The sequence below is a fragment of the Cupressus sempervirens genome, chromosome 3, assembly GCF_028749045.1.
Source record: "Cupressus sempervirens isolate cs-2001-9-10 chromosome 3, ASM2874904v1, whole genome shotgun sequence".
Taxonomy (NCBI): Eukaryota; Viridiplantae; Streptophyta; class Pinopsida; order Cupressales; family Cupressaceae; genus Cupressus; species Cupressus sempervirens.
Window position 1 is genome coordinate 154,919,183 of NC_143120.1, and position 25,363 is coordinate 154,944,545.

General features: G+C 35.8%; 1 protein-coding gene across 3 annotated transcripts in view; it reads left to right on the top strand.

The window, feature by feature from the left end:
• Nucleotides 1–25,363, top strand: part of LOC149565228 (uncharacterized) — a 196,891-nt gene that overhangs the window by 44,919 nt on the left and 126,609 nt on the right. For all 3 annotated transcript variants that reach the window (XM_089818779.1, XM_089818778.1, XM_089818780.1), the window contains one exon: nucleotides 21,326–21,382. In XM_089818779.1, the coding sequence (XP_089674905.1) occupies nucleotides 21,326–21,382 (57 nt within the window). The remainder of the gene's footprint in view (nucleotides 1–21,325; nucleotides 21,383–25,363) is intronic.

The window sequence follows — 25,363 nt, forward strand, 5'->3', positions numbered from 1 at the left end:
AGTTGACTTCAATATGCCGTCAATATGCCAATCGCTGTGTATTATTACTGTACGATTCTGAAAGCACCAAGGTTTATATTCCATGTGAATTATCATGGTAATTATTTGTGTGGCTTCCATCTATGTTTCTATTAGTGGGTCCTCTTATAAGAATCAATTTACGGACAATTACTTCCTTAATTCCTGTGGCAAACATGGTACACCTATGGATGATTGTTGTAGCATCGAGAGATCAGGCTGACTGAAACACAATATATCGTGAATCTGATCTCTTACAGAGCATGGAAAGTTTGACTACAGAATATGGCTTTCAAGCTTTCTCCCGCATAGGAATAGAGCAATGACATATAAAAGTATTGCTTTTCACTATTTGAGCATTCACTACCTTCTTCAGGTTCAGATGTGTTCCTTGTCGGAATAGATGTGTGAAGTTCTTAATCATGAGAATTGTGCGCTGCTTTGTATATTCTTGATATCACCAGCCATAGTTGGATTGACCTCAGTGTATTGAATCGTAACGTTTGAATATAAGTAGCGGGTAAGATCTAAAGGTTCTCCCTTTAGCATGATATTTGGGACTAAATTTTGCCAAAATTTAGAGTTTCGATCAGGCTGCAAGCAAAGTGGTTTTGTGGGCTATAAAAATCTGAATTTAGGTTGTTAAATATGATATAATTAAATGAGAATAAGGCTGCTATTTGTTGAATTTGAAGTTTTGTTGGGAAGAAATGCAACTCTATTTCATCTAAAACACAAGTTACATAAACATAGTAATATGATTATGAACAGTCCTTGTTGACATTGTAGCTCCAATCAGATTGAATTGATCTAGAGTTGATTCCCTATGGTTATTGGGCAAACATGATTGCAATTTATTAATCGTCAATTAGACACACACACACACACATATATATATTGTTGTTAATAATGTCTAATGAAAATTAACTTCAATAACCAATATTGATTAACATCGAGAGATGTCTCTTCTACTCCTATATACTAAGTCACAAGGTTCGAGTTAGAGTTCGAATCACCAAGGATAAAAATTCAAAATTTTTTTTGCCCTATATAAATAAAATTATATATATATAGATATATAATAATTAATTTTCGTTTTCCTTTTTTGACTCCTAAAAATTAAATTTTTTATCTTATAAAACAGTAAATGTTAAAAACAAAATAAAATCACCAATTATATTAACTAAAACATAAAATAGAAATACATTAGTTTTTTATTTTAACTTTACAAAACATTATTAAAACTATTAAAAATAATCAAATTTTGAAATTGTTCGACACATTAATGTAATAATAAATAAATGATATACTAAACAGTAATGGTGTAATCAAAATTAATAAAGTTAAATCTTATAAGAATAAATAAACTTAAAATTTTTTAGCATTAGTAATTAAATCAAACTAACATAAAATGAAATGTATCTTAAAAATCTAAAAATAAAAGGTAAATCTAATCTATTATTCTTCCCGTGGCTATAGAAAAGCTCGAGTGAGAGAAAAATGTATTTGTGGCCAAATATTCTTCCTCGATTGTGTGCAGCTGCATCATGCACAACTTTCTTACTCGTCTCCAAGTCGATGGTAGCATATGTACTTCCCCATTGCACAATTTGGTTTGTTTGCAAAAAGACAACAACCCAGGCGGAGAAGAGACGAAAATAGTGTTGACAACAACCCAGGCAGAGAATAGATGACGACAGTGGTGACGGAGTTCAGGCAGAGAAACAAAATGGATCTTTTTCCTTGTGAATTGAGTTTATTATTTAAGAAAACGAAACTTCTTTTCCTGTTGTACAAACTTAATCCAAATCTATACGCATTTTAAATTTGTTTCTAGGTTTGCCAAATTTCGAATTTGAAGTCGAAAATTCAGCAAACCTTGTGACTTAGCCTATATATATGCATTCAGATCTGCACTTCGAAAACACATAAAAGAACACATAGTACCATTACATTTGTAGAGATCCTTCATTCTTTAGCATGATATCAGAGCAAGGTTCCTTCTATAAAGCCTACACAACTTGCAGGTAGATCCCAAGCAAAGATCATAGAGGAGTAATTAGGGACAAACCAATAAATATTGAATCAGGCATTGGGAAATACAGGTGGCATAGATCAAGTAACATGGGCCATCCCATCAAATTGGAGACATTACTATTGCTGAGAAAAGTCAAGGGACAGACTGAGCGTGTCCTCCATTCACGTCACTGTTGTGTAACAAACTACACATAATGAAGGAAGCATAGGAGGAGAATTTTGAATAACTATATTGTTCCATCATTTGTATGAATCTCAATAACTACTAATCTAGTGGCAAGCGACACCCAACATTGTTGAGGATAAGAGCAAGGAAAGTCTAGTAGGCTTACAAATCATCATCTACATAAGGAAACTCAAAGAGAACACTCCGTACAATGAATTAATGGTATAGACTACTCAAAAGAGTGGTGGATAGGAGAAACTATCATTTCAATGTTAACCGCATGCAATGAAAATGATAGTGACCAAAGGAATGCATGGGCCATTTGATAGTGACCAAAGGATAGTGATTGCGGATAACGGATAAGGAGAGGATCTGCAAAAGTATAAAATATTCTCAGAGCATCAACAAACAACACTTGTATCACAATTGTGAAGGAAGGACACAAGAGTAATAACTACTCCATTGTAAGATGCCATGTCATCCCTAAACTTATTAAGTAGGAACGAGACCCGCAACCACATATAGTGGAGGTTGCGAGTAAGGTACAAATAGGAATTGTCCAAGTCACAAGGAAATATTAATAAAGGCTAGCAGACTAGACACGAAAATACCGAATAGACCAAATGATAAAAGCAACCAACGGTTGGATCAGTCAACAGGAAGGATATTGCATACTAAAAAATAAATTTAAATATAAGAAGGTAAAATCAAGGTTGGTATATCATAATTTCTATACATTAAATTTATTTTTATTTAGTTATATATCTCAATGCATATATAAGGTGGGGAATTATTGAATACATGTAAAATGAAGAGTTATCTATATATATATATATATGTATGTATGTATACATTTGTTATTAAATTTTTAATATTATCAACAAAATTATTTAAATTTTTAAGTATTGTATTTCTAATGTAATAAATCTTTCTTGTTTTTATTTCTATACATACTATAAGAGCTATTTGCTTTGATCTTTTCCTCCGAGTATGTTCTTGCAGGAAAGGGAGATTGATATTAGATTCAGAGGGAGTTTGACACTTCTTCTGAGATAAAGGAGCTTAGAAGATTGATGATAGAGGGAGTCTGACACATTCGTCAAAAGGAGCAGAGAGAGGACATGTTTGAGGATTTTGAAGATCTTGATCATATCAGAATCAGATGGAGTTATGACTTCATATAAACCTTTGGTGTCATACATGTGACTACATGATTTAATAGGCCTACCCCCTATGTACATCATGGGGAAGTGACGACTTACAAATGGTTATCACTTGTATCTGTAGAATTTATTGAAAGGTGATGATGATCTTTGAATAACTTAATCTTCTATTATGATAGACATCTTATGATGGCTGAAACAAATTATGATAGATGATAACTTGCATGGTGGATTGTAATGTCCCCATTGGTTGCTAGCATCAAGATTTCAGGGATTAGCCTAATATTGGATCCTCGTAGGCTAATGAGGATAGTTAGAGGGTCTTTTGAGGATTGAGTCATCTCCAACATTTGCTATTTATGGATTTGACCTTCATTCGATGTCTTTTGGACTCCATTTTCCATACAATGTATAGTAAGTCAGGGGTAACTGAGATGGACCCTTTCTATTTTTAGAAAGTGTATTTGGTCACATGGGGAATTATGCGAAGAGATTCCTATTTCATACGGCATGGCAATCAGACAAGTATTTGAAGAGATATTAAAGTTCAAGTGACTTAAGTGATTTATTTAAACATTTTAATGTTATAAAGTTATAAAGTAACTTAAGTGACTAAAAGACGAAATTGGCTTTAATCTCACATTGCCTAGTTGTTTTTGTCTTCCCTCATATTGAGGTTATAAAAGCGTGGAGCTACATTGGGATTGAGAGCACAGATATATGTTATTGTTCAAATCCTAATCGGTCTCTTAAATGTGACTGGATATTTCCTAAGGATGAAACCCCTTGAGGAAATTAGTGAGGCTGGACACAAACCTAGTACTCATAGATGTACTTTCAGTTCTAAGTTTTGAATTACAGCAGAGATTTATAGGTCTTTGGAGCTTATGACAGGAAGAAGATTGGTGTGTGAAATTAGTACAAAACAATGGTATGTATGCTACATTATTTGGCTATTGATGCTTGGATAATAAATTGAATGGACAGTCATTACTTATTCTGAGATAATGTTGGAGAACTCCGCATGAGTCAAGTACTGTATTATTCAAGGCCTTCCTCTTTCTACGTCCATCTATCAGTGAGACAACAATAAGCATTGCATTGCACATGACAATGGTAGTAGGAGATCAACACCCCAAGCCCGTCTACAGGAACACTTCACGCGGGATTACCTTGCACTTTGTTGTTTGATGACAGGCAGGGTGAGTGAACATCTCATAGCTGAAGTGAGAGAGTTCATGTAGGCAGAGAAACTGTCATACCAGACTTATTGGAAAGTCATGACGACTATAGTAGGGTACTTATAGTCAATGACCATACACCACATTCCATAGAGAGTATTAAAGACGATAGAGTCAGCCATCAGGAGGCGGGATCCAGTGAATAGTAGGGACGCGGGAATGATTGGGAGTTGACAGTTCCGACACTGAGATAATTGGAGGCATGCCATGAGCCATGGTGTAGACTTCCAACTCGATACGTTTTAAGGCCAGGTTCCATTATTTATTCCATTGCGTTTAAAGCTTGTGTTAGTAGTGTAAACGTAGTAGCCCATTGTGATACATTTAGTCTCTAATTCGCTATGATTCAGAATAACTATATTATTGTGTAAGATCTACCATAGCAAAGAATAGTATAATCCAATACTGTTATTTATAGAGATTTCGCATTGTTTTGCAAAACCTTTGTCAAATTGTTGTACTTCCTAGAGTTGGATTTCTTTCAGCTGTAACAAATCTTAAAGCTTTGGAATACATGTTAACTGTTTGACAAAATACCTCAAGTCAAGATTTAATTCTTTTGATCATATTAAGACTAGAACATCACATGGATAAAGTTCATAAGTAGACCATGGCCTTGTATTATGACAAGACATCTTATGATGACTGAAACAGATCATGATAGATGATAATTTGCATGGTGGATTAAGTTCCTTAAATAAACCATGGCTTTCTATTGTGATAGACATCTTATGATGGCCGAAACAAATCATGATGGATTATATCTTGCATGGTGGATTAAGTTCCTTAAATAGACCATGGCTGTTCCTAGGGTAAGTATCATTGAGGATACATGTGCACATACCTTATGAACATTCTTTTGAGTACTTGGTGAATGATATGCAAATTGATGTTTAGGAGGCCATTACTCAAAGAGTACTTGGTGAATGTCATGTGACTTGACATTCAAGAGGCCATTACTCTAGATATCATAAACAATATCAAAATGTTGAATATCTTCCGATCAAATATCTTCTTGTTTTACATTGAGATAATATATAGTCACGTGTTTATCCTCCCTAGCTAAGATGGAGTGTTGATGTTGTAGCTTCAGTCGGATTGAATTGATCTAGAGTTGATTCCCTATGGTTATTGGTTAAACTGACTTACACATTTTTGCATTTGATTAATCGTCAATTAGACATACATACATACATATGTGTATATATATATATATATATTGTTGTTGTTAATAATGTCTGATGAAAGTTAAGTTCAATAACCAATATTGATTAACATAGAAACATTCTACTCCTATATATATGCATTCGGATCTGCACTTAGAAAACACATAAAAAAGCACATAGTGCCATTACATTTGCAGAGATCCTTAATTTTTCAACAGTCCTGTCTTACATTATGTAAAAAGATAGAAATGATATGATCTGAGTCTGTATTGGAAAATGGAAGGAATTGCCAACCCTAGGGGAAATGAGCAATCTTAGCTTTCATAAGTGGTACTAAATTTGGCTTTAATAATCTTAAACTCCCTTGATTTGTGTTGTAAGAAAACAGAATATGAGGAAAATGGGCATACAGTAGAATGTGTATCTGTGATTTTTAATTGAGGAAGTTACTTTTGTTGTAGCTTAGTGACTAAACAGTAAATTGGAGACAACCCTATCAAAATAGAAACAGTTGATTTATTGGCTAATTTCTGAACTAAACTAGAGGATTTCAAGCTAGACGCAAGAGAGGGGAAAGGTTCTGTAACTGAGGAGGAAGGAGCTGAAGGCCTGAGATCTTGCCAGAGACAACATTGCAGTATGAATGTAAGGTCAAAGAAGTTGCATAATAACACATGGAAAATTAAAGCAACAAAGAATCCAAAATTTGCCATCAGAAATTTAGAAAGGAGAGGGAATCAGCAGGACCTGGTGGTCGCTTGCCCTCTGTGAAACCCCAAGCACTGAAGCACATTCTCTTGCTCTTGGTAAAAAAGGTTTGCTTTATACTTTTGTGCACTTCTAGATATGTTTCTTTATCAAGGTTTTCGTACTCCACCTTAATGGTTTTTTTTTAATGTGGTTCATCTTCTGCTTGAGCTAAAATAGTTATCTCATTCACTTGAAATGGGGGCCAATTGGAGCAAATTAACACTCCTTTTAACCAACAAGCTGTCTTACTTGGTATTATGGGACATGCATTTGATCAGGGAAGTTCATCTACCCGCACATCTAGCAATGTGGCATGATACCACTTAGGTCTCCTTGAGCTGTCGTAGAAATACGTCCCAGAGCATCACCCTGATCCATAGTAAGCAATTGAAATCGATGTGTCATAAGGGATAGAGTAAAATTGTGTCCCTATATATCTTGCATATATCCATGCTTTCGATGCCATTTAATATTGCTGCTTTTCCAACAAAGAAGCATTCTAAAGCTACTATTAGGCATATCATTGGATAGTTCATGCTGGTTAGAGCTATCAATACATCTGAATTAGAATTTGAAAAGAATGGTTCATTCTCTTCTAATTACACATCCCTACCAACTATAGTTACCAAACTTGGCACATGGCCTTGGCACAAACTTGACAATTTAAAAAACACAGTAACTAGATAATTTTCAGGGAACTACATATTTTTGTATGCACTCCTTAGTGAATTAACTTTTGAAAGCATAAAAAGAAAAGAATACATCACAAACATTTTTTTTTCTTCACTTAGACAATTATAACTTAAATAAATGAGTATGTCGAATTTGAGCTTAAAGGAAACAAGATAATAAAACTCAAGTATCCATGGTGTTTAAAATTGATTCATTATGACATCCATGGTATCAATGATTAATGAAATATGGTAGAAGTAAGTCTATATCACTTGACCTAACATCACTAGCTCTATAGATGCTCCTATTTTTTGTTGTTGAGGACACTCAATATTGTTTTGATCCAGGACATTTTCTTTTGTTAGAAATCTAAGTACGGGACAAAGGCTGCTTTGAATTCACATGCTGAAAAATTAAACCATTTATTTTTAGTGTTACCCGGGTGTGCAAAAACCTAGTGCTCTAGGTGCGCCTATGTCCTCGGTGCAGGTACATCGCTCACTCGAGTACCCCCACCATGCAAAAAATGCGACCGCCCTAGTTAGATCACTTGGGTGGGATGTAGGGGTGCAACTAGGGTGTGTGTGGGGCGTGACCGACATGTTGGCTAAAAAGTAAAAAACAAAAGAAAAAATAAAAATTTTTGTAATTGATTTTATTGTTTCTTTTAGCAAGGGAACCCTAATTTGGTGTGTGTCCCATGAGGTCTATTTCATTTTTGATATTCATATTTGAGCAATGGATTTTGAATCTTTCATCTTTGTCATTTGATAAATTGATAGTCAATGGTTGACTTACATGGTACTATGTGTGGTTTATACTTTTCATTATCATTATCATTATTATCATTATGTTTAAAATTTTAGCATTTTACTAAGTTCAATGGTCATTGGTAATGGTGCAGCAACGGCCTCCAGGAGCACTAGAAATAGTGATGAGAGGGGCATTCTTCGCTGATATAGCGGTTCTACCAACTCGGGCTCACCAAGTAGTGGCCTCTGCAGAGGTACAGGCTTTGGACTTAGTAGTAAAGGAGCTAGAAAGAGTGGTATCCTTCATGAAATTAGGATGCCCGACTGCCTTTGCAGTTTGTTTTGAGTAACGGGGATGGCCGAGTGTGGAGACTGCAGAAATGTGCCAACATTGGGCCACTATGAGAGATCTAGGTATGGAGAGCCTAGTAGAGGTTTTGACTCAGGAGATAGTTGAGATACATAGGGATGCATATTACCCTTTGAGGGAGCCAGATAGATTAGGTAGTAGTAGAGAGGGCTCGGGAGGAGTCAGCTATTAGGCTAGCCGCGGAGAGGGCAGTCTGGGAATCCGAGAGGGCAGCCTTGTTAGCTAGATAGAGTCAATTGCAGAAGGTGGCAGTGAAGAAGGAACAGTTAGTAGTGGAGGAGCGGGTGGCAAATGAGAAAGAGAGAAAGCCGGGATGATGCAGTCAACTTTGGAGCTTCAGATGGATGATGAGGTAGAATTGAAAGTTCAGAAGAAGCAAGTGTACAAGTTACGAGCAAAGCTAAACGACCTTAGGGCACAAACGACCACTACAGCAGGGATGCATCCCTCTTCTTAGTATCTAAACATGTATGTAATTAATTGACTTAGTTTTGTTGTCTTTATTTTGTCGTTCGGAGACGACTTTACTTTTTGGGGGGGATGATGTCGGTAAATTCTATATTGTAGCCGATAGGTAGAATTGTATTTGAAAGGGTGCGTGACAAGTGAGTCACCCCTTTGGGAAAGTATATGTACATTGTCCGGAAGGGACTTTGGATCGTCATCATCATAATCATAATCATTATTGCAAGCATTGGAGTGCATATTGCGTATATGAGTAAAATATCTATTCTATGTTATGTCTTACTATACTACAAACGATAAGTATCCTTTTACCCTGTATGGTAAACAATTATGAAGTTTCAAGTTTCAAGTTTGAACTTATGGGTCGTGAATCGCATTTCAATTTTCTATATTCAACTATTGGCTATGTTATATTGAAGTATCATTTCATAATTAGCATTTTCAGTGATATATATATACACACACACACACACACACACACTATGCAACCCCCCCTCCCCCCCACCTCCGTAGCCTTGCCATCCCCCCATTGTCCCCAAATTGAGGCCCTCTTTTTTCTCGCACCCGAAACTTGTCTGATGTCTCCTCACACTGCCGCACCCACGCGCCAGTGTAACACTGTTTATTTTGCTAAGCTGACTTCCTTGAGTAACATATTGAACTAAATTTACCCTTATGGAATTAGTTACGAAAATTGAATCTGGGGCAAATAGTACAGTGTTTGACATTTCTCAAAATAACTTATTTTGCTGAGCTAACTTCCATGGTCACATATTGAACTGAATTTCCCCTCGAGGAATTAGTTTTATAAACTGAATTTGGGGCAATTGGTACTGTGTTTGACATTTCTAAAAATAACTGATAAAGTAAAGCTCCAAAGTTGGGCAATGCAAAATAAAAAATTGCACCACATAAAAATTGCTAACCAAAATGAAAAATACCAAAATGAATTCCTTTTAATTCATGACCGATTTTACCTGAAATAAGAGACTATCAAATATATCTTCCTAAAAACAGTTGTCCTAAAAATATAATTATTCTTTTGTTTAGGCAAGAGTCTACACCAGAATGGTAAATTGTGAGCCTCTCTTCTAAGAGGTCTTGGGTTCGAGACTACTCGAGTTTAACACAATAATAATAATTAATTTCAACAAATAATAATAAAATAATATACTCTAGGCTTCGGCTCATTACCTATAAAAAATAAATAAATCATTTTTTATAATTCTTATTACTTCTAAACAAGCTCCAAGTGTTCAAACCCTTTAAAAATGTGGATGTTTCAATCCTAGAGCAGTAGTTATGTCTTGACTTCTAACTACATAGGAATGGTATATGTATCTTTAAGAATGAATGCCTTTGATTGTGTCCTAATATGTCCAATTTGTAATCAAGTAAAAACTTAAGATAGTGGATCCCTTTGGAAAGCGTTAGATCCCGATTCCAAACCAATCCAGATCCAGAGAATGGAATCCGGATTCTTTGGGATCCTTCAGTAAGGGACTGTAGAGAATCTAGATTCCATTCCGCTTCTAAGATCCAAGAGGATCCGTGAGAATCATATTTTGTATGTATTGATTTATTTTTGAGGGTTTACTGGTTGATTGAGTTTAATTGGTGGGACTTGTGAATCAATGTAATCTTTGAAGAGGTGAGGACACTCTTCTTATGCAATAATCCGTCTACTAAATACAGATAAAGTTATACCATGAGAGTAGCATTTGACAAATTACTTGCACAAATCTGAACAAGGTCCATAAATTAAATAGATATAAGGTGCCATGAAAATGGAAACAAAGGAATTAATTTTGAGAAATCCCTTATGGGTAAAAACCTTGATCAAATGTGAGTCACACTCAAATTCTCCAATATGGAAATATACAAATGGTCTCAGCGTTTATGCTTCCTTAAGAGTCATCACAAGCAACTAACAACTCCCTCATGACTAGTTTGCAACTCTCCAATCAACTTCTTGCTTTATAACAGTCAAAATATGATAAGACTCATAAATAGCTCCCAACTGTTGTTTGGCAAAAAAGGTAGTTAGACAGTTACCAGTGTTGACACGGTTGTGTCGTTTCATTGGCACCGTTTCTGACATTATAAATGTTGTGATCGCTTGTATTTTGGCATCATTATCATTGTATGGAATATCATTATTGTGTACAGAAAGCATTTGATAATGAATAGTACTTTTACATTATGTGTTTTCTTTCCTGTTCACCCATGGGCTGAACATTTGGCGCCTATTGCTAGTTCAAATTTGTAGTATGGAAGGACGAAGATAAATGGGAATAAGAGTACAAGACAACCGAAAAACGAATGATGACGATAAAACAAAATTTTTTGAAGGAGAGCACGAGGTAGCATAGAACTTTCACATTTTGTATAGCGTAGGTCTGGAAACTTTCATACGGAGAGAAGCCGTGGAAAATGGGGTTACGACAGACAATGTGTGGGATGCTATGCACGCTAGCCCAACCACGAACAAATTTTTAGACCAACTTCCTCGTCTGATCGCACAAGCCTACGTGGCACAAAAGAGATGCCGAGGGGAAGTGAAATGCGAGGAATGCCATTAGGAGACTAAAAAAATTCTATGAGAGAGATGCACGGTGTCGAAAAATTGAACCATGAGTGGTTGCATCGTGGTGTCAAGGCTACTCAAAAATTTGTAATTGCCGCATAAGTTGACACATGATGTATACAGAATAAATAAATAAAAGAGTGTTTTGTTTTATAATGGTACTATATGCCAAATGCCCAATCTTTTAAATAAGAATAGGGATTTGAGGGAAGAAATCAACGAATTGCAAATTGTGTGTGGCAAAGCGGAATGACGGCGAAGAATAAGACAACTCACCGGGGAATGGATTGAGGGGCAGCCGGAGCAATCACCTAGGGTGGTGGTCGTAGTAGGGTTCACAAGAACCAATGAAGGGTGCCTCAGTTCACCAAAATGGTGAGGACGAAATGAGGAGTTGCTCGAGGAAACACGACATCGATTGGCAGTGCTTGAGGAGACAAAGGAGCAACTTTTACATTCATCACGTGCACCACTACAAGAGGGAACTTGTGAAAAAGTAGGAGAGGAGGCGAGGCCGACAAAAGACACAGGGGCAAAAGGAAGTGCCGGAGTGGCACTGCATGGTGGTCAGAGTAACCCACCAGGACCAACTTCTAATAGTTTAGTGACATGATCTAGTGGTAATCAAAGGGCAACAAGCACTATGTCTCAAAAGCAAAAACTCTCGAAGTTCACGGGTGATGGGAAGGAAGATCTTGTGTAGCATTGTCGTACATTTGAAACGATATGGACCACCAACGTGGTCACGAATGTGGATGAATGGTTGAACCAATTTACGCGGACTCAAAAGGATTTATGCATCCGCACTAATCAAGTGTATGAGTTGTGTCGACAACAGAGCACTTCAGCGACGCAACCTCCTCCCTAGTCTATATTGTTTCTATGTTGTATGTTGTCTCTTATTTTTGTTAGTTTTTGAAGTTGCCAGGAGACGACTTTTCTTTTTTGAGGGGAATGATGTTGTCCGGCAAAAAGGGTAGTTAGATAGTTACCGGTGCGGACACGGTTGTGTCGTTTCATTGGCACCGTTTCGGACATTATAAATGTCGTGAACACTTATGTATTTTGGCATCATTATCATTGTATGGAATATCATTGTTGTGTATGGAAAGCATTTGATAATGAATAGTAGTTTTGCATTGAGTATATGTTTTCTTTCTTGTTCATCCATGAGCTGAACACCAACATTGAGTTACAAGACTCTATTGCAAACTTAGTTTGATCTCATTTATCTTATTTAGGCTGACCTTTTGTCAATTTATTTCTTATTTTTTGGTGGACCATGTCAAATCCAAGTTCTCAACCTTTTTTTTTATAAAAAAATGTCATGCCTTGCAAATCTGTTGAAAATGAAAACCTTGCTTTCCAACATTGCGATTTTTTACAATGTTTTCTGTTGAGTTCTTCGCATTGTCCACATTCCAGTAGGTTTTAGAAAACATTGAAATTTGATACCAAATGTTGTGAGAAAGTAAATGGGAAAATGTTGAAATGTGTGTGAACACTTATTTAATATCAAGGAGAAAATTTCATTGGTTGCAATTTGATTGATTAATGATTTTAGACTTAATTAATGTATATGTCACAACATGATTACAAATATTAACATCTTATGTCAGCACTTTTTTTCAAACATTATATCGTATCAAATTGAATGGGGATTTGTCTTGCTGAAACTAGCCTTACACCTTTTCTTCATTAAGAAACCAATGAATTGCAACTCAATTATATACCATGGAGATTTGCAAATATCCTTGAACATCTCAGTATCTTCTAGGATCATCTCTTGGAAAGGAATAGAGGCACTGGTTTGGAATTGAGATTGAAACCATATCTTAAGGAAGTTTTGGAAATACATTTCTAAAGGATGTCCAACCCTCTTCTCTTTGAAGGCAGCCGGATCAACAGTAAGTGATCTACTGTACCACAAAACAGACCAAAATGCAAAAGCCCCAAATTGCTTTGAAGAAAAGAGAGGCAGGGCATCCATTATATAGAAACCAAAATAGAGGTGACATTATGGAGTTCAAACATATTCACCAATATTACAACTACCAGAATAAAGAACTTCAACTATCAACTACAACATTAATTACACGCAACCATATATTCAATATCAGACTGTGAACTCAATAAGGACTGCAAGTAGACCCCAAATGGGTATTGTTGTTGTCATTCTCCCCCATAATGACCATTGGGAAGAATATGAAGTAGATCTCTAAGCTTTTGGAACCTTTCACGAGCTAGAGCCTTTGTGAAGATGTTTGTAATTTGATCTTCTGTACTGCAGTACACAATTTTGATCAAACTTTGTTGAACTGATTCCCTGATATAGTGATGATGTATCTCAATATGTTTGGTTCTACTATTAAATATTGGATTCTTTGTCATTTGTTGGCACTCTTCTTGTCACAATACAACAAGGTAGGTTCATTTTGAATTTGGTGCAAGTCTTCTAGTGCTCTTCTCAACCATATAGTTTGACAAGCTGCTGATGTTGCAGCTTTTTCATACGGAGCATCTGCTCTTCCTCTATAGGATCACTAAAGGCATAACCGACCACGAACCTCTGAATCTGGAAGATATGGAACTGAATCAACATGCATGCAGAATCAACGGCTGCTGATACTGGCTCTGCCCCATATAGATAGAGGGCTGGCCATGTAGATAGAGGGCTGGATCATCTGAACCGGCAAACTGCTGTTGCTGGTGGTGCTGCTTCAGGATTGGCACAATCAACTCAGCCCCAAATGGATATTATTATTGTCATTCCCCATCCATAATGACCATTGGGAAGAACATGAAGCAGATCTATGAGCTCCTGGAACCTTTCATGAGCTAGATCCCTTGGGAAGATGTTTGCAATCTGATCTTGTGTACTGCAGCAATCAATTTTGATCAAACGTTGTTGAACCAATTCCCTGATGTAGTGATGTTGTATCTCAATATATTTGGTTCTACTATTAGATATTTGATTCTTTGTCATTTTTAGCACTCTTGTCGTCACATTACAGCAAGGTAGGTTCATTCTGAATTTGGTGCAAGTCTTCTAGTAGTCTTCTCAACCATATAGTTTGACAAGCTGCTGATGTGTTGGTTGTTTCTTGGACTTCCAAGAGTATTGCAGAAACAAGGCTAAAAGTGTAACCAGAAGTAGACTTCCTATCATCTATAGAACCCGCTTAATCTGAATCTGTATAGCCAATCGATCTACTATCCTCTGAATGCTGAAATTTGAGACCATTACTCAATGTCCCTTCAACATATCTGAGAATCCTTTTATCTGCATTCCAATCTGTTTCCTTAGGCTTTGACGTGAACCTAGAGACCAAACTCACTGCAACCTAGAGACCAAACTCACTGCATATGTGATATCTGGACGAGTACTACTTGGTAGATCAAACATCCAATCAACTGTTGATATAGAGTGAGGTTTACTGGATTTGGCACATATGAAGTAGACAATTTAAGTCCAACTTCAATGGGTGTTGCAACTGGTTTACAACTCTGCATTTATAAATTTTGTAGGGTATTTGAGGTATATGTTTTTTTGAGATGTAGAAATTTCATCTTTATTTTCCCATACTTCTATACCAAGAAAGTAGTGCATTTGTTCCAAAATTGTCATTTCAAATTCAGTAGTCATTGCTGTTCTAAATTCTGCAAATGAAGCTGAATTATTCCATGTTTAGATAAGATCATCAACATAGAGAGCCAAGATTAAAATATCTTTAGCTGAGTTTCTGATATAGAGATTTGGATCTGATTGACTTCTTTTTAAATCTTTCTGCTGTAGGCATGAGTCTATTCTTGAAAACCATGCTCTTGGCGCCTGCTTGAGATCATACAAGGGCTTCCTTGATTTGTAAACAAAATATTCTTTATAAGGCATTTCAAAACCTTTAGGTTGTGAAACATACACTTCCCCATCAATGCATCCATTCAAAAAAACACTCTTCACATCCATTTGATTAACTATACAACTTTATTGATCTGCCAATGTCAAACCAATTTGATAGTATCGATTCGTGCTACAGGTGAAAATGTCTCAGTATAATCAATACTCTCCTGTTGAGTTTACCATTTGGCTACCAATCTAGCCTTATGCTTATCAATACTTCCATCAGATTTATACTTAGTTTTGTACACCCATCTTGTTCCAATAACTTTTTCTCTAGGAGGTAATTGAACCAAATCCCATATGTCACTCGTTTCAATTGTGTTTATTTCATTATTCATTGGTTCAATCCACTCCTTTTCTTTTTGAGCTTGTTCAAATGTCTGTGGCTCTTTATTTTCCATGATTTCAGTCATCAATGCAACATTTGCTTTTGCATGTGACCTTTTTGTCATTTTTTTTCTAAATTTAAATCCAACATAAGAGTTGATGGATGATTCTTTTCTGTTCCTTGTATTCTTGATATTTTCTTTTTGCTGCACTAGATGATTCAGGTACATCTTCTTCCTGTTCAGTTGTATCAATTATTATCTCTTTTCCTTTAGTTTCATTTTGTAAGGTATGTTTTGCTAGTTCGTTGACCACATCTCTACTTATCACAAGCCTTTTCCCCACCGATCATACAATTTGTATGCTTTATTTTCAGCTCCATAACTAATGAAAATGCAATTAAGGCCTTCTTAGACCTTTTTTCTTTCAGTATATGTGCACGAGCAACACACCAAAATACTCTGAATTGATCAACACTTGGCTTTACCCCAGACCATGCTTTTTTTATGAGGCATTCATTTAACCGTTTTTGTAGGACTTCTATTTGGGAGATACACTGTAGTGAATACTTCTGGCAAGAAATATTTATCCAAATCTTCTCGTTCAACATGCTTCTTGCCATTTCAACAATAGTCCTATTCTTTCTTTCAACAACTCCATTTTGTTGTAGAGTGTAGGAAATAGTGAATTCTCTCTTGATTCCACAAGTTTTGTAAAAATCAATGAACTGATTTGATTTGTACTCACCTCCGTTGTCAGACCTCATCACTTTGATATGCTTACCACTTTGTTTTTCAGCCAAACTCTTTAAGTGTACAAAACTCTCAAATACTTCTGATTTTGAAGCCAAACAATGCACCCAAGTTTTTCTTGAGTAATCATCAATGAAGGCTAAAAAATACTTGTTCAAAGAAGGTGTTTCCATAGGACCACACAAGTCTATATGGATTAACTCAAAATGCAGTTTAGTCTGGTAGATTTTCCAACAAGAATTTTTATCCTATGTTGTTTGTCAACAATACATTTTTCACACACTTATTTTGTGAATTTGAGTAGTATTTCCATTCTACATTTTTGGCACCGTTGCTTAAGTCCAAACCTGGAGGTCGTTGGCAAGAGAGGATGGAGTAATGGGAAGGCCCTTTATACCATGAATACAAGTAACAGACAATGACGAAGAAGAGGAGGAAATAACCAGGGAAGATCTGTTGACATGCGATCTGGTGACAACCTAGGAAGTTGTGGTCGATTAGTACGTACAAAGGGAAGCTTGTGAGAGAATGGTTCTTGAAGGTACGGTACGTGATGAACTTTTGGTGCCATCAACGGTGTACGATTTTTTGGGACAGATTCCTCGCTTGTTGGCACTCAACTTGTTATGTGTGGAGGAGGAAAGAGCCGAGACAAAAAGGGAATGAAGGAGGCCACAAGTACTCCAATAGTTTGCTAAAAGGAGGACAAGGGAATGCAGCTTGGAGGAACGTGATAATCCGAAGAAGGGAAACAAACATTAAACCAATTCATGCCTCGGATCCCAAACAAATATCTGAGGCGGGTACCATGAGAAGAAACTGAGGAGGATGTCGCCTTGAGGACGCTAAGTCTCCAAAAGCAGGAGGAGAGACATCACAACTTAAAGGGAGGACAAAGGGATTCCACCAGAATCCAAGAGGGGTTGATTGAGCATACAATTGAAGGAATAACAAATTTGGTCATTTCTGAGACCCCAGTAAGGAAGTTAGGATAGAAAAACCTAGAGACACTTGCACAGAGAGACCTTCGACAGGAGCAAAGTCTTGGAGAAGAGGATACCTCCAGTAATCAAGAATCAAGCTCATTGAGAGGGAACTTCTAGTCAGGAAGAAGTGTTTCATTAGGAGGGAGTGTTCCATCTCGAGGAAGTGTTCCATCAGGAGGGAGCGCTTCATCTAGAGGAAGTGTTCCATCAGAAGGGAGTATTCCATCTTGAGGAAGTGTCCCATTAGGAGGGAGTATTCCATCTGGAGGAATTATTCCATCAGGAAGGAGTATTCCATCTGGAGTATGTGTTCCTTCGGGAGGGGGTATTCCACCAGGAGGGAAAAAGGCCAACATAATGGCAATAGATAAACAAAAATTGGCTAAGTTTACAGGGGACGGTTCAGAGGACCTCGCGTGGCATTGTAAAACATGCATAACCATATGGCAAGCTAACAGAGAGAATAACACAGACGAGTGGCTAAAAGCTTTCCTTGCCACACTAAGAGGTATAGCCATTGACTGGTATACAGATTTAGAGACAGGGAAGAAAAAGATATGGAATAATATAAGCACAACCTTTGAGGAAGAATTCAGACTCTTGAGGGACGATGATAAAATAGTAACGAAGATTTATAACACAAGGCAAGGGAAGAGTGAATCCGTTAAAGCCTACATTAGAAGGCTAAAAAGGCTGATAGAAAAACTTGACAACAAGCCCGTGGATGGATTAAAGGAAAGATGGTTCATTGAAGGACTAACACAGTCCCTAAGGAAAAAGATGAAAATAGTCCCAACATCAACCTTTGTGGATGTGTGTACTTGCACAATGGACATAGAAAATGAGAGCAAAACTTCCAAGGCAAGAAGGCATGGAAGTGCGAGTGAAGTTTAGAAGAAAGTGAAGAGGAATCCAAAACCATCCAAGCCCCAAGAAAAGACCTGAGGCGATTAATGAAGGAGATAATGGGGAGTAAAGAAGAAAAAAAAGAAGGGAGGGAGCTCTAGTGCATGGACTGTCCCCACAATCTAAAAGCACAGAGTGCTCAAGTATTCTTCACCCAAGGAGAGCAATCTACACCACCCTCCACCCCTCCAAAGAACACAAATATGGAAGCCTCACCAGTAGGATACATAAATAACATAAGAGGAAGTAATAATAATAGAAACAACAAGAACAATAACAACACACCTCGACGAGCAATCCAGTATGATTCAAAAGGAAGACCTGTGATCCAATGTAGGAGGTGCAATGAATGGGGACATTTTGCACGGGATTGCCAAAATGGGGGAGGACAGAATGGAGATATGTTGTGTAAATGGTGTGGACCAGGCAATTATGAAGATGCAAATCATCCTAGACAAAAGGGGTGAATATGATAGACATTGAAGAACTTGAAAGTGAAATCCTTGCCATCACAAGGATGTAAGCCTACCTAGATGCTATTACAGAGAAGGAACGGTTCAAGAGGAGAAGCAAGACATTCAAGATAACATAAGAAGACGGTTGGGAAGACATCCTTGTACTTGGAGCTCCTCGGAGCTGTTGTAGGTCACGTTCAATTGTCTTTTGTTTTGTTCGAACTCTCTATAGTACTCGCAAGGTGTCCATCTTCTCTGCCTCTACTATGGTGATCCTGTTCTCCAAGTCAATTTTCTCTATTCTCCAGGCCTCCTCCATGGCATTTTTCTCTGCCTTCCACTGATCTTGAGGAGTTTGCCATTCCAGCTCCCATTCTTTGGCCAAGTATTTTCCGTATATGTAAAGTTGTCCCCTTCAAAGACGAGAATCAACTCATTAGACATTACATTGCTTTCCAAATTTGCCATTAAAATATGAAATGCTTGACACAAAATCTAAGAGAGATATGCAAGTGAATACTCTTCTTGTCCCTTCAATTGGGACTCGCACACAAAAAGTTTTTTTTTAATTATAGTATTGTTTGAGAGAAATAAGTATCGGTTACCATTGATAATACTTGAGAGAAATAAGTATCGGCTAGCATTGATAATACTTTTAATCAGAAAATGTGTATTTTCCAATCTACAAGAAATACACTTCATAACTTCTCAATTTTTTTTTTCCAATATATTAGTTCCAACTAGTGTTCCCACATAAATCTTTTAAAGCCTTTCAATAAAATCTATAATAAAGTTTTAAGAATATTAACTTTTACTTTACTGTGAATGGGAAAAGTCAATTTTTAAAAAACTTAAATAAATGCTCTTGACCATGGAAAGCAAAAAGGGAAAAAAAAATTCATATGCAAATTTATTCCCCAGCTCCGGTAACATCCTTTGATGCTAGAATGGTGGTAAAACTCTTTTGACTCTTTTGCTCAATATCTTTGGTGGCTACTTTTCTTTACACAGTGGCCTCAGATTAATGCTCTCTTCTTTTTGATGGGAGTAATCCTTCCAACATGGCAGCATGTGCGCACACAACAATTCAATTCCACAGCTTCAGCTGTCATCTTCCTCAAGCAAATCCTCTTGCAGATGCAAACGTGCCTGCATGCTCTTCTGATTTATACACTACCAAATTCCTTTGAGTCTCCAAATTCTTCAGAGATAAATCTGGCACTGATACCAGATGGGGGCAACTGAATCAACAATAAGTGATCTACTGATCACAAAACAAACCAAAATACAGAAGCCCCAATTTGCCTTGAAGAAAAGGGAGGCAGGGGATCCATTATATAGAAAACAAAAAGAGAGGTGACATTGTGGAGTTCAACCATATCACCAATATTACAACTACAATAATAAAAAGCTGCAACTATCAACTACAAAATTAATTACATGCAACCATATATTCAATATCAGACTGGAAGTCAATAAGGACTGCAGGTAAGCCCCAAATGGGCATTATTGTCGTCTTCAGACTCTGATATTGAATATATGGTTGTATGTAATTAATTTTGTAATTGTAGTTGCAGCTTTTTATTATTGCAATTGTAATATTGGTGAATATGGTTGAACTTGATATTGTCACTTCTCTTTTGGTGTTCTATTTAATGGATGCCCTGCCTCTCTTTTCTTGAAGGCAATTTGGGGTTTTTGCATTTTTCTTTTGTCTTGTGATCAGTGGATCACTTACTGTTGATTTAGTTGCCTTCATCTAGTATCAGAGTACGATTTATCTCTAAAGAATTTGGAGACCAAAAGGAAAGGAATTTGGTAGAGTATAAATCAGAAGAGTATGCAAGCGTTTTGACATACTCTTATGTATGTAGAATTATATTTGGTGATGTCGGAATAAAATGTCCAGAATTCCTTTGAAAATCTATGCTAAATTTGGCTAGGCTTGTTTTATTCTAGCACTTGTATCTTACATTCAAGCTGTAAGTATAGTTCTAGTGGCAGGCAATTTAAACCACTTGATGTTGAAATATTCTTGTCATATTGCATATTAGTTATACTTTATATTGAAATATTCTTGTCATACTGGTACTTACTGTGTCAATGAATCTTCTTTGTACATTAATACTCTTGATATGGTGTTATTGCTGCCGAGACTCTGGCTACGTGGTTAATAAATTTGAGCATATCCTGGTTAATAAACTTGCACAGTGTGTGCTTTTAATCATCAGAAAGCTTTAGAATGTTGCGTAATCCATATTTATATAAAATTAAGTGTTAGGATTCTTTTACTGTAACACATTTCCTGTAATTAACTATAATTCAAAGAGAAAAGGGATAGAACTAATCAAGTCTGACTATAATAGATCGTGTTTGCTGTTACATTGGAAATATTAAGGGTTTTGATTTCTTTGCCTTTTTTGTTGCTGTAAATTGTCTCTGCGTGTTCTTATTCTAAAATGTGTTTTTGCATTTGTTCAACCAAGTATTCTGAAAATTGAAATGTTGAACTGGTAGCAACAAATGTTTTCTTAGTAGTGATGAAACCATGATGATTTCCAGACCATTGACACTTAAGGTCTCTCAGAACTGTTTATGCATGTTATTGCAGGTCCCAGAATTAGACTTTGAAGTACCCCCAGAAGCTCAACGTGGAACACTATCTACTGTATGCTATTTTTGGTTTATTCAAATGAACAACATAGGCATTCTGATAATTTTATTTGTGTAAGCTTAATAATATTGCTGTAGCTTCTGGCACATATTGATCTTGCTCATTGACTGAATTCTTGAGGTTATTGACATTGAATGATTTATATTTTGGGTATCAGATAGACTTCCAACTTTTGATTCAAGATCTTAATTTTATATTCTGTTTGGTTTAGCTTTGGTTTCATTTAGGTCCAGGGAATCCTTGAGCATAGTTAGGTTTATAGTTAAAAAAATTGTAGGGAAATTTGTGGACTTGTGATTTTGTGGGAGCAAATCTTCTGCTAAGTTATTTGTAAGTTAAGCTGGGGGTGTTTTTCCTTGAAACTATGAGAGTTAATTGCATAAAAGCTCACCCAAAAAAAAAAAAAAAAAATTGTATAATTTTTTTCAGGAAAATTGTTTCAAATTTCTCCTGTGTTTATGCCCTGTCTGCACGTTTTCTGTGCCCTGACAGTAGTATCTCAAACATCAATTTGTGCTGTTCTTTGCGAGTTTAGTATTGACCAATAAGGAAACTTCATATACAGCATATTGGGATTTGGAGTGGGTTTGTGGGTCCTAAAAGGAGGATGTCCTATCACTTGCAATATCTAAGTACTTGAGTTTTATAGTGTCGTTGGAGAAGTCCACAGCAATGGTGTAGTGCCTAAATATACATATTTTTTAAAATTATATTTTCTTGTTTCTAATTTATGATTTATCATACACTTTTTTAAAGCCCTAAACATTAAGAGTGTTTATAATGAATATTAATCTCATATACTTGTCTGCAAATATGTAAAATGCCATCAGGAATAATAAACTATTAGTTAGTTAGTAGTATGTACCGAATGGTGTTCTGTTACAATGCGGCGGTTGAGTATAATATATTAATAAATTAATAAATTATATATTAATATTAACATACTGATATTTATAAATTTATTATTATATATTAATATTTATTACTTTACTAATACACAATTGCCTTTTAACAACATCCCCCACCAAACAGCAACGACTAGCAATACCTACATCCATGGCAGAATCTTTGCTGTGTATTGAACTTCTTTTTAAAATTTCAATCCATGAATGAATGAAAATTTACTTTCAGTTCTCTAAATTCAGTTTTCTGCACGTTTTTAAAGATCATTTGGTTCCACCAAGTTTCTGGGATGGGAGAACATTGAGGTAGGGGTCTGTGTTTTGGGTCAGATTATTTTGAGGCCATATTTGTGGACAGCAAAGAGGATGGCTATATAAAAATCTAGGGGAATTGATATAAATTAAAAGACAATTATTTATCCATTATCTTTTTGCTGTTAATACAAATATAATGGAAAATGTTGCTTGCTTGCAATATTCATTTCTCACTTATTTTGTAGCTTAGGACCAATTGTATGATTCTTTATATAATGTGAACAATATAATATATTAAGGAAAGTATACAAATCTGCTTAAGATGCAACTAACAAGGAGCTAGACATGAGGATATTACATAGATACTTGGTGCAACAAGAGAACGATCTGAAATACTGCAAAGTAATATGTCCTAGACTCTGAATTGTTTTTAAGCAAAGATGACCTCTAGGAGTGTCACATGATCCTGATTCCTCAATTGGGATATGTATGAAATAGGTGTCGGTCTTCGATGAGTAGGTTCTCTAGGCATTGTGTATATTTGTTTTTTCAATTTTGAAACATGTTTGTTTGAGCTTAACTATATTGCTTGAAGTTCTAAGTCCTTTATGAGCAGAGTGGTGCACATTCTGTCATGGCATAGTATAAATTGTTTTTCAATGTCTAGAAAAAATTAGAAAGATATTTATCATAGACTTCATGTATTTTTTGACTCAGTAGAGGCGGCATAATCTACAGTAATGTAAACTAGAGGACAGGTCTGCATAACAGAACATTTGATTCCCCAGGGAGTAATAACATAGGCAGTGCATGAAAAAATATCAAGATTAGTTATGGAAATAGTTAAGTAACCTTTTTAATCTGATGTAGTATAAGCGAATCTAGCCACATTACAGTAGGTCAATGCATGGTTCTTGTCATTCATGAATCCATCACTGAAGTGGATAGTCCATTGATTAAACAATGGAATAAAGTATGGTAGACAAAAATCCAGGCAAAGATCAAAGCAATTCAGATTGTTTAAAAAAGCAAAATCTAGACAATAGATGCTCTACAGTGCAAATGAAAGTATGCACAATATGATGTTAAGATATGCTTTTTGAAATATTAGTTTGCAATGCACATTTGTCGTACGGTGGCCCTATTCTCTCTCCTGTAGGAACACACTGTAGGACCTCACTATAGGATCACACCATTGGATCTCACTATGGGATCTCGACCCACTGTGTCCATGTACAAACTATATTTCCCTCTTTAACGACTAAAACTTAGACTCTTTGAATTTTGGTATCATTTTTCGTGGTCATATTCAATGAAGCAGTTAATGTATCATGCCTGAGGGAATTGTAAGTTACTTAACACATCATCAACACAGCGATGAACAATAGATTGATATGCTATGTTACAGTTTTGTCTTCAAATAAGGATTTCGCAAGTTGTACAAAGGGCAAACTAGTGTGGTTGCTAACTACTAAAACTGTGAAATATCTGAATAGGGAGGATCTTGCACCTTCGAAATGGAAGACAATGTTGAACTTCCAAATGAAATCTATGCATACAAATAAATAATTAAATTCGCATGACTCCTCACAATGCCAACATCCTTATAAAGAGCTCTCGAAAGTTTCTGAAAGGGTTACAAATAGGCTGACATACTTTGTCTATTATTTTATTATTTTGGCCTCCTTTTTTGTTTTAAGCTAGTACCTAAGTCACAAGGTTTGTTGAATTTTCGGCACCAGGTTCGAAATTCGGAAAGCCTAAAAAAATTCGAACAAATTCGTCATAAATTCATCCGGCCAGTAAACAACCGTCATTTCTAAAAAATCTATTTTTTATTGTAAAGTTTTCTGAAGTTTTTAATAAAAAATATAATAAATAAATGCTTGTGAAAATTCATCCAAGTGATTCTGTCTTGACAACTATTGTGGTGGAAACCTAAGTCATAGGATTCGCCGAATTTCATCCTTTTGATTTGAATTTCAGCGAATTTTAACCCTTTTCGAATGTCATCCTAATTTTATGAATTTTAATATAATACTGTAATTTAATATAATATTATTTAATTTTAAACTGATATTGAGTTATTTAGTTAAACTATTTTAACAATTTTGTGGAAATATTAGTAATATTAAAAAATATATAACTAAAATTTAATGTCAAATTCTTTTTCGGAACTTTTACCCTTGCCAGATTTCATTCGAATTTTATGATCAACGAACTCGAATTTGAATTCGAACCTTGTGACTTAGGTGGAAACTATCTGCCATTTTTCTCGAACGACTGTTGCCTGTAAATCACCCCGGGTTGCTGCTGCTATGGGTTGTGGGTTGTGTTGAGTTGTTGCACATTGTTGCAGAAAAGTTGACCTATCTGCTTTTGGCACCCGTGCATATCCTAAAAAATTTCCCGCATACCCAACTCTGTATTCCTCTCTGTCAGCGTTGGCAACAAACTCTGCTTTCCTCACCTGTTCGTTAGGTGTTTTCCTATTAATTTTAGGTTTTTTAGATTATTTGATTTTAGGTTTTATTAATAGTTTTAGACTTTTATCATTGAATGTTTTATTATTATTAATATTTCACTTTTATGGATTTTATATTGATTTTCAAATATTAAAACATATCAATCTTATATTTTGTTTTCTAATTGTTATCATTAAGTTATTTTATTCTATGAGATTTAGTTCTTATTTATTTAATAAGTCGTAAGATTAAGTATTTATTATTTGGCATGGTTGCTAATCAAATTTTTAACCATTTATTATATTATTTTTAATCTGTTCACATTAAAAAATAAGTGATTATTCTTTTATTTT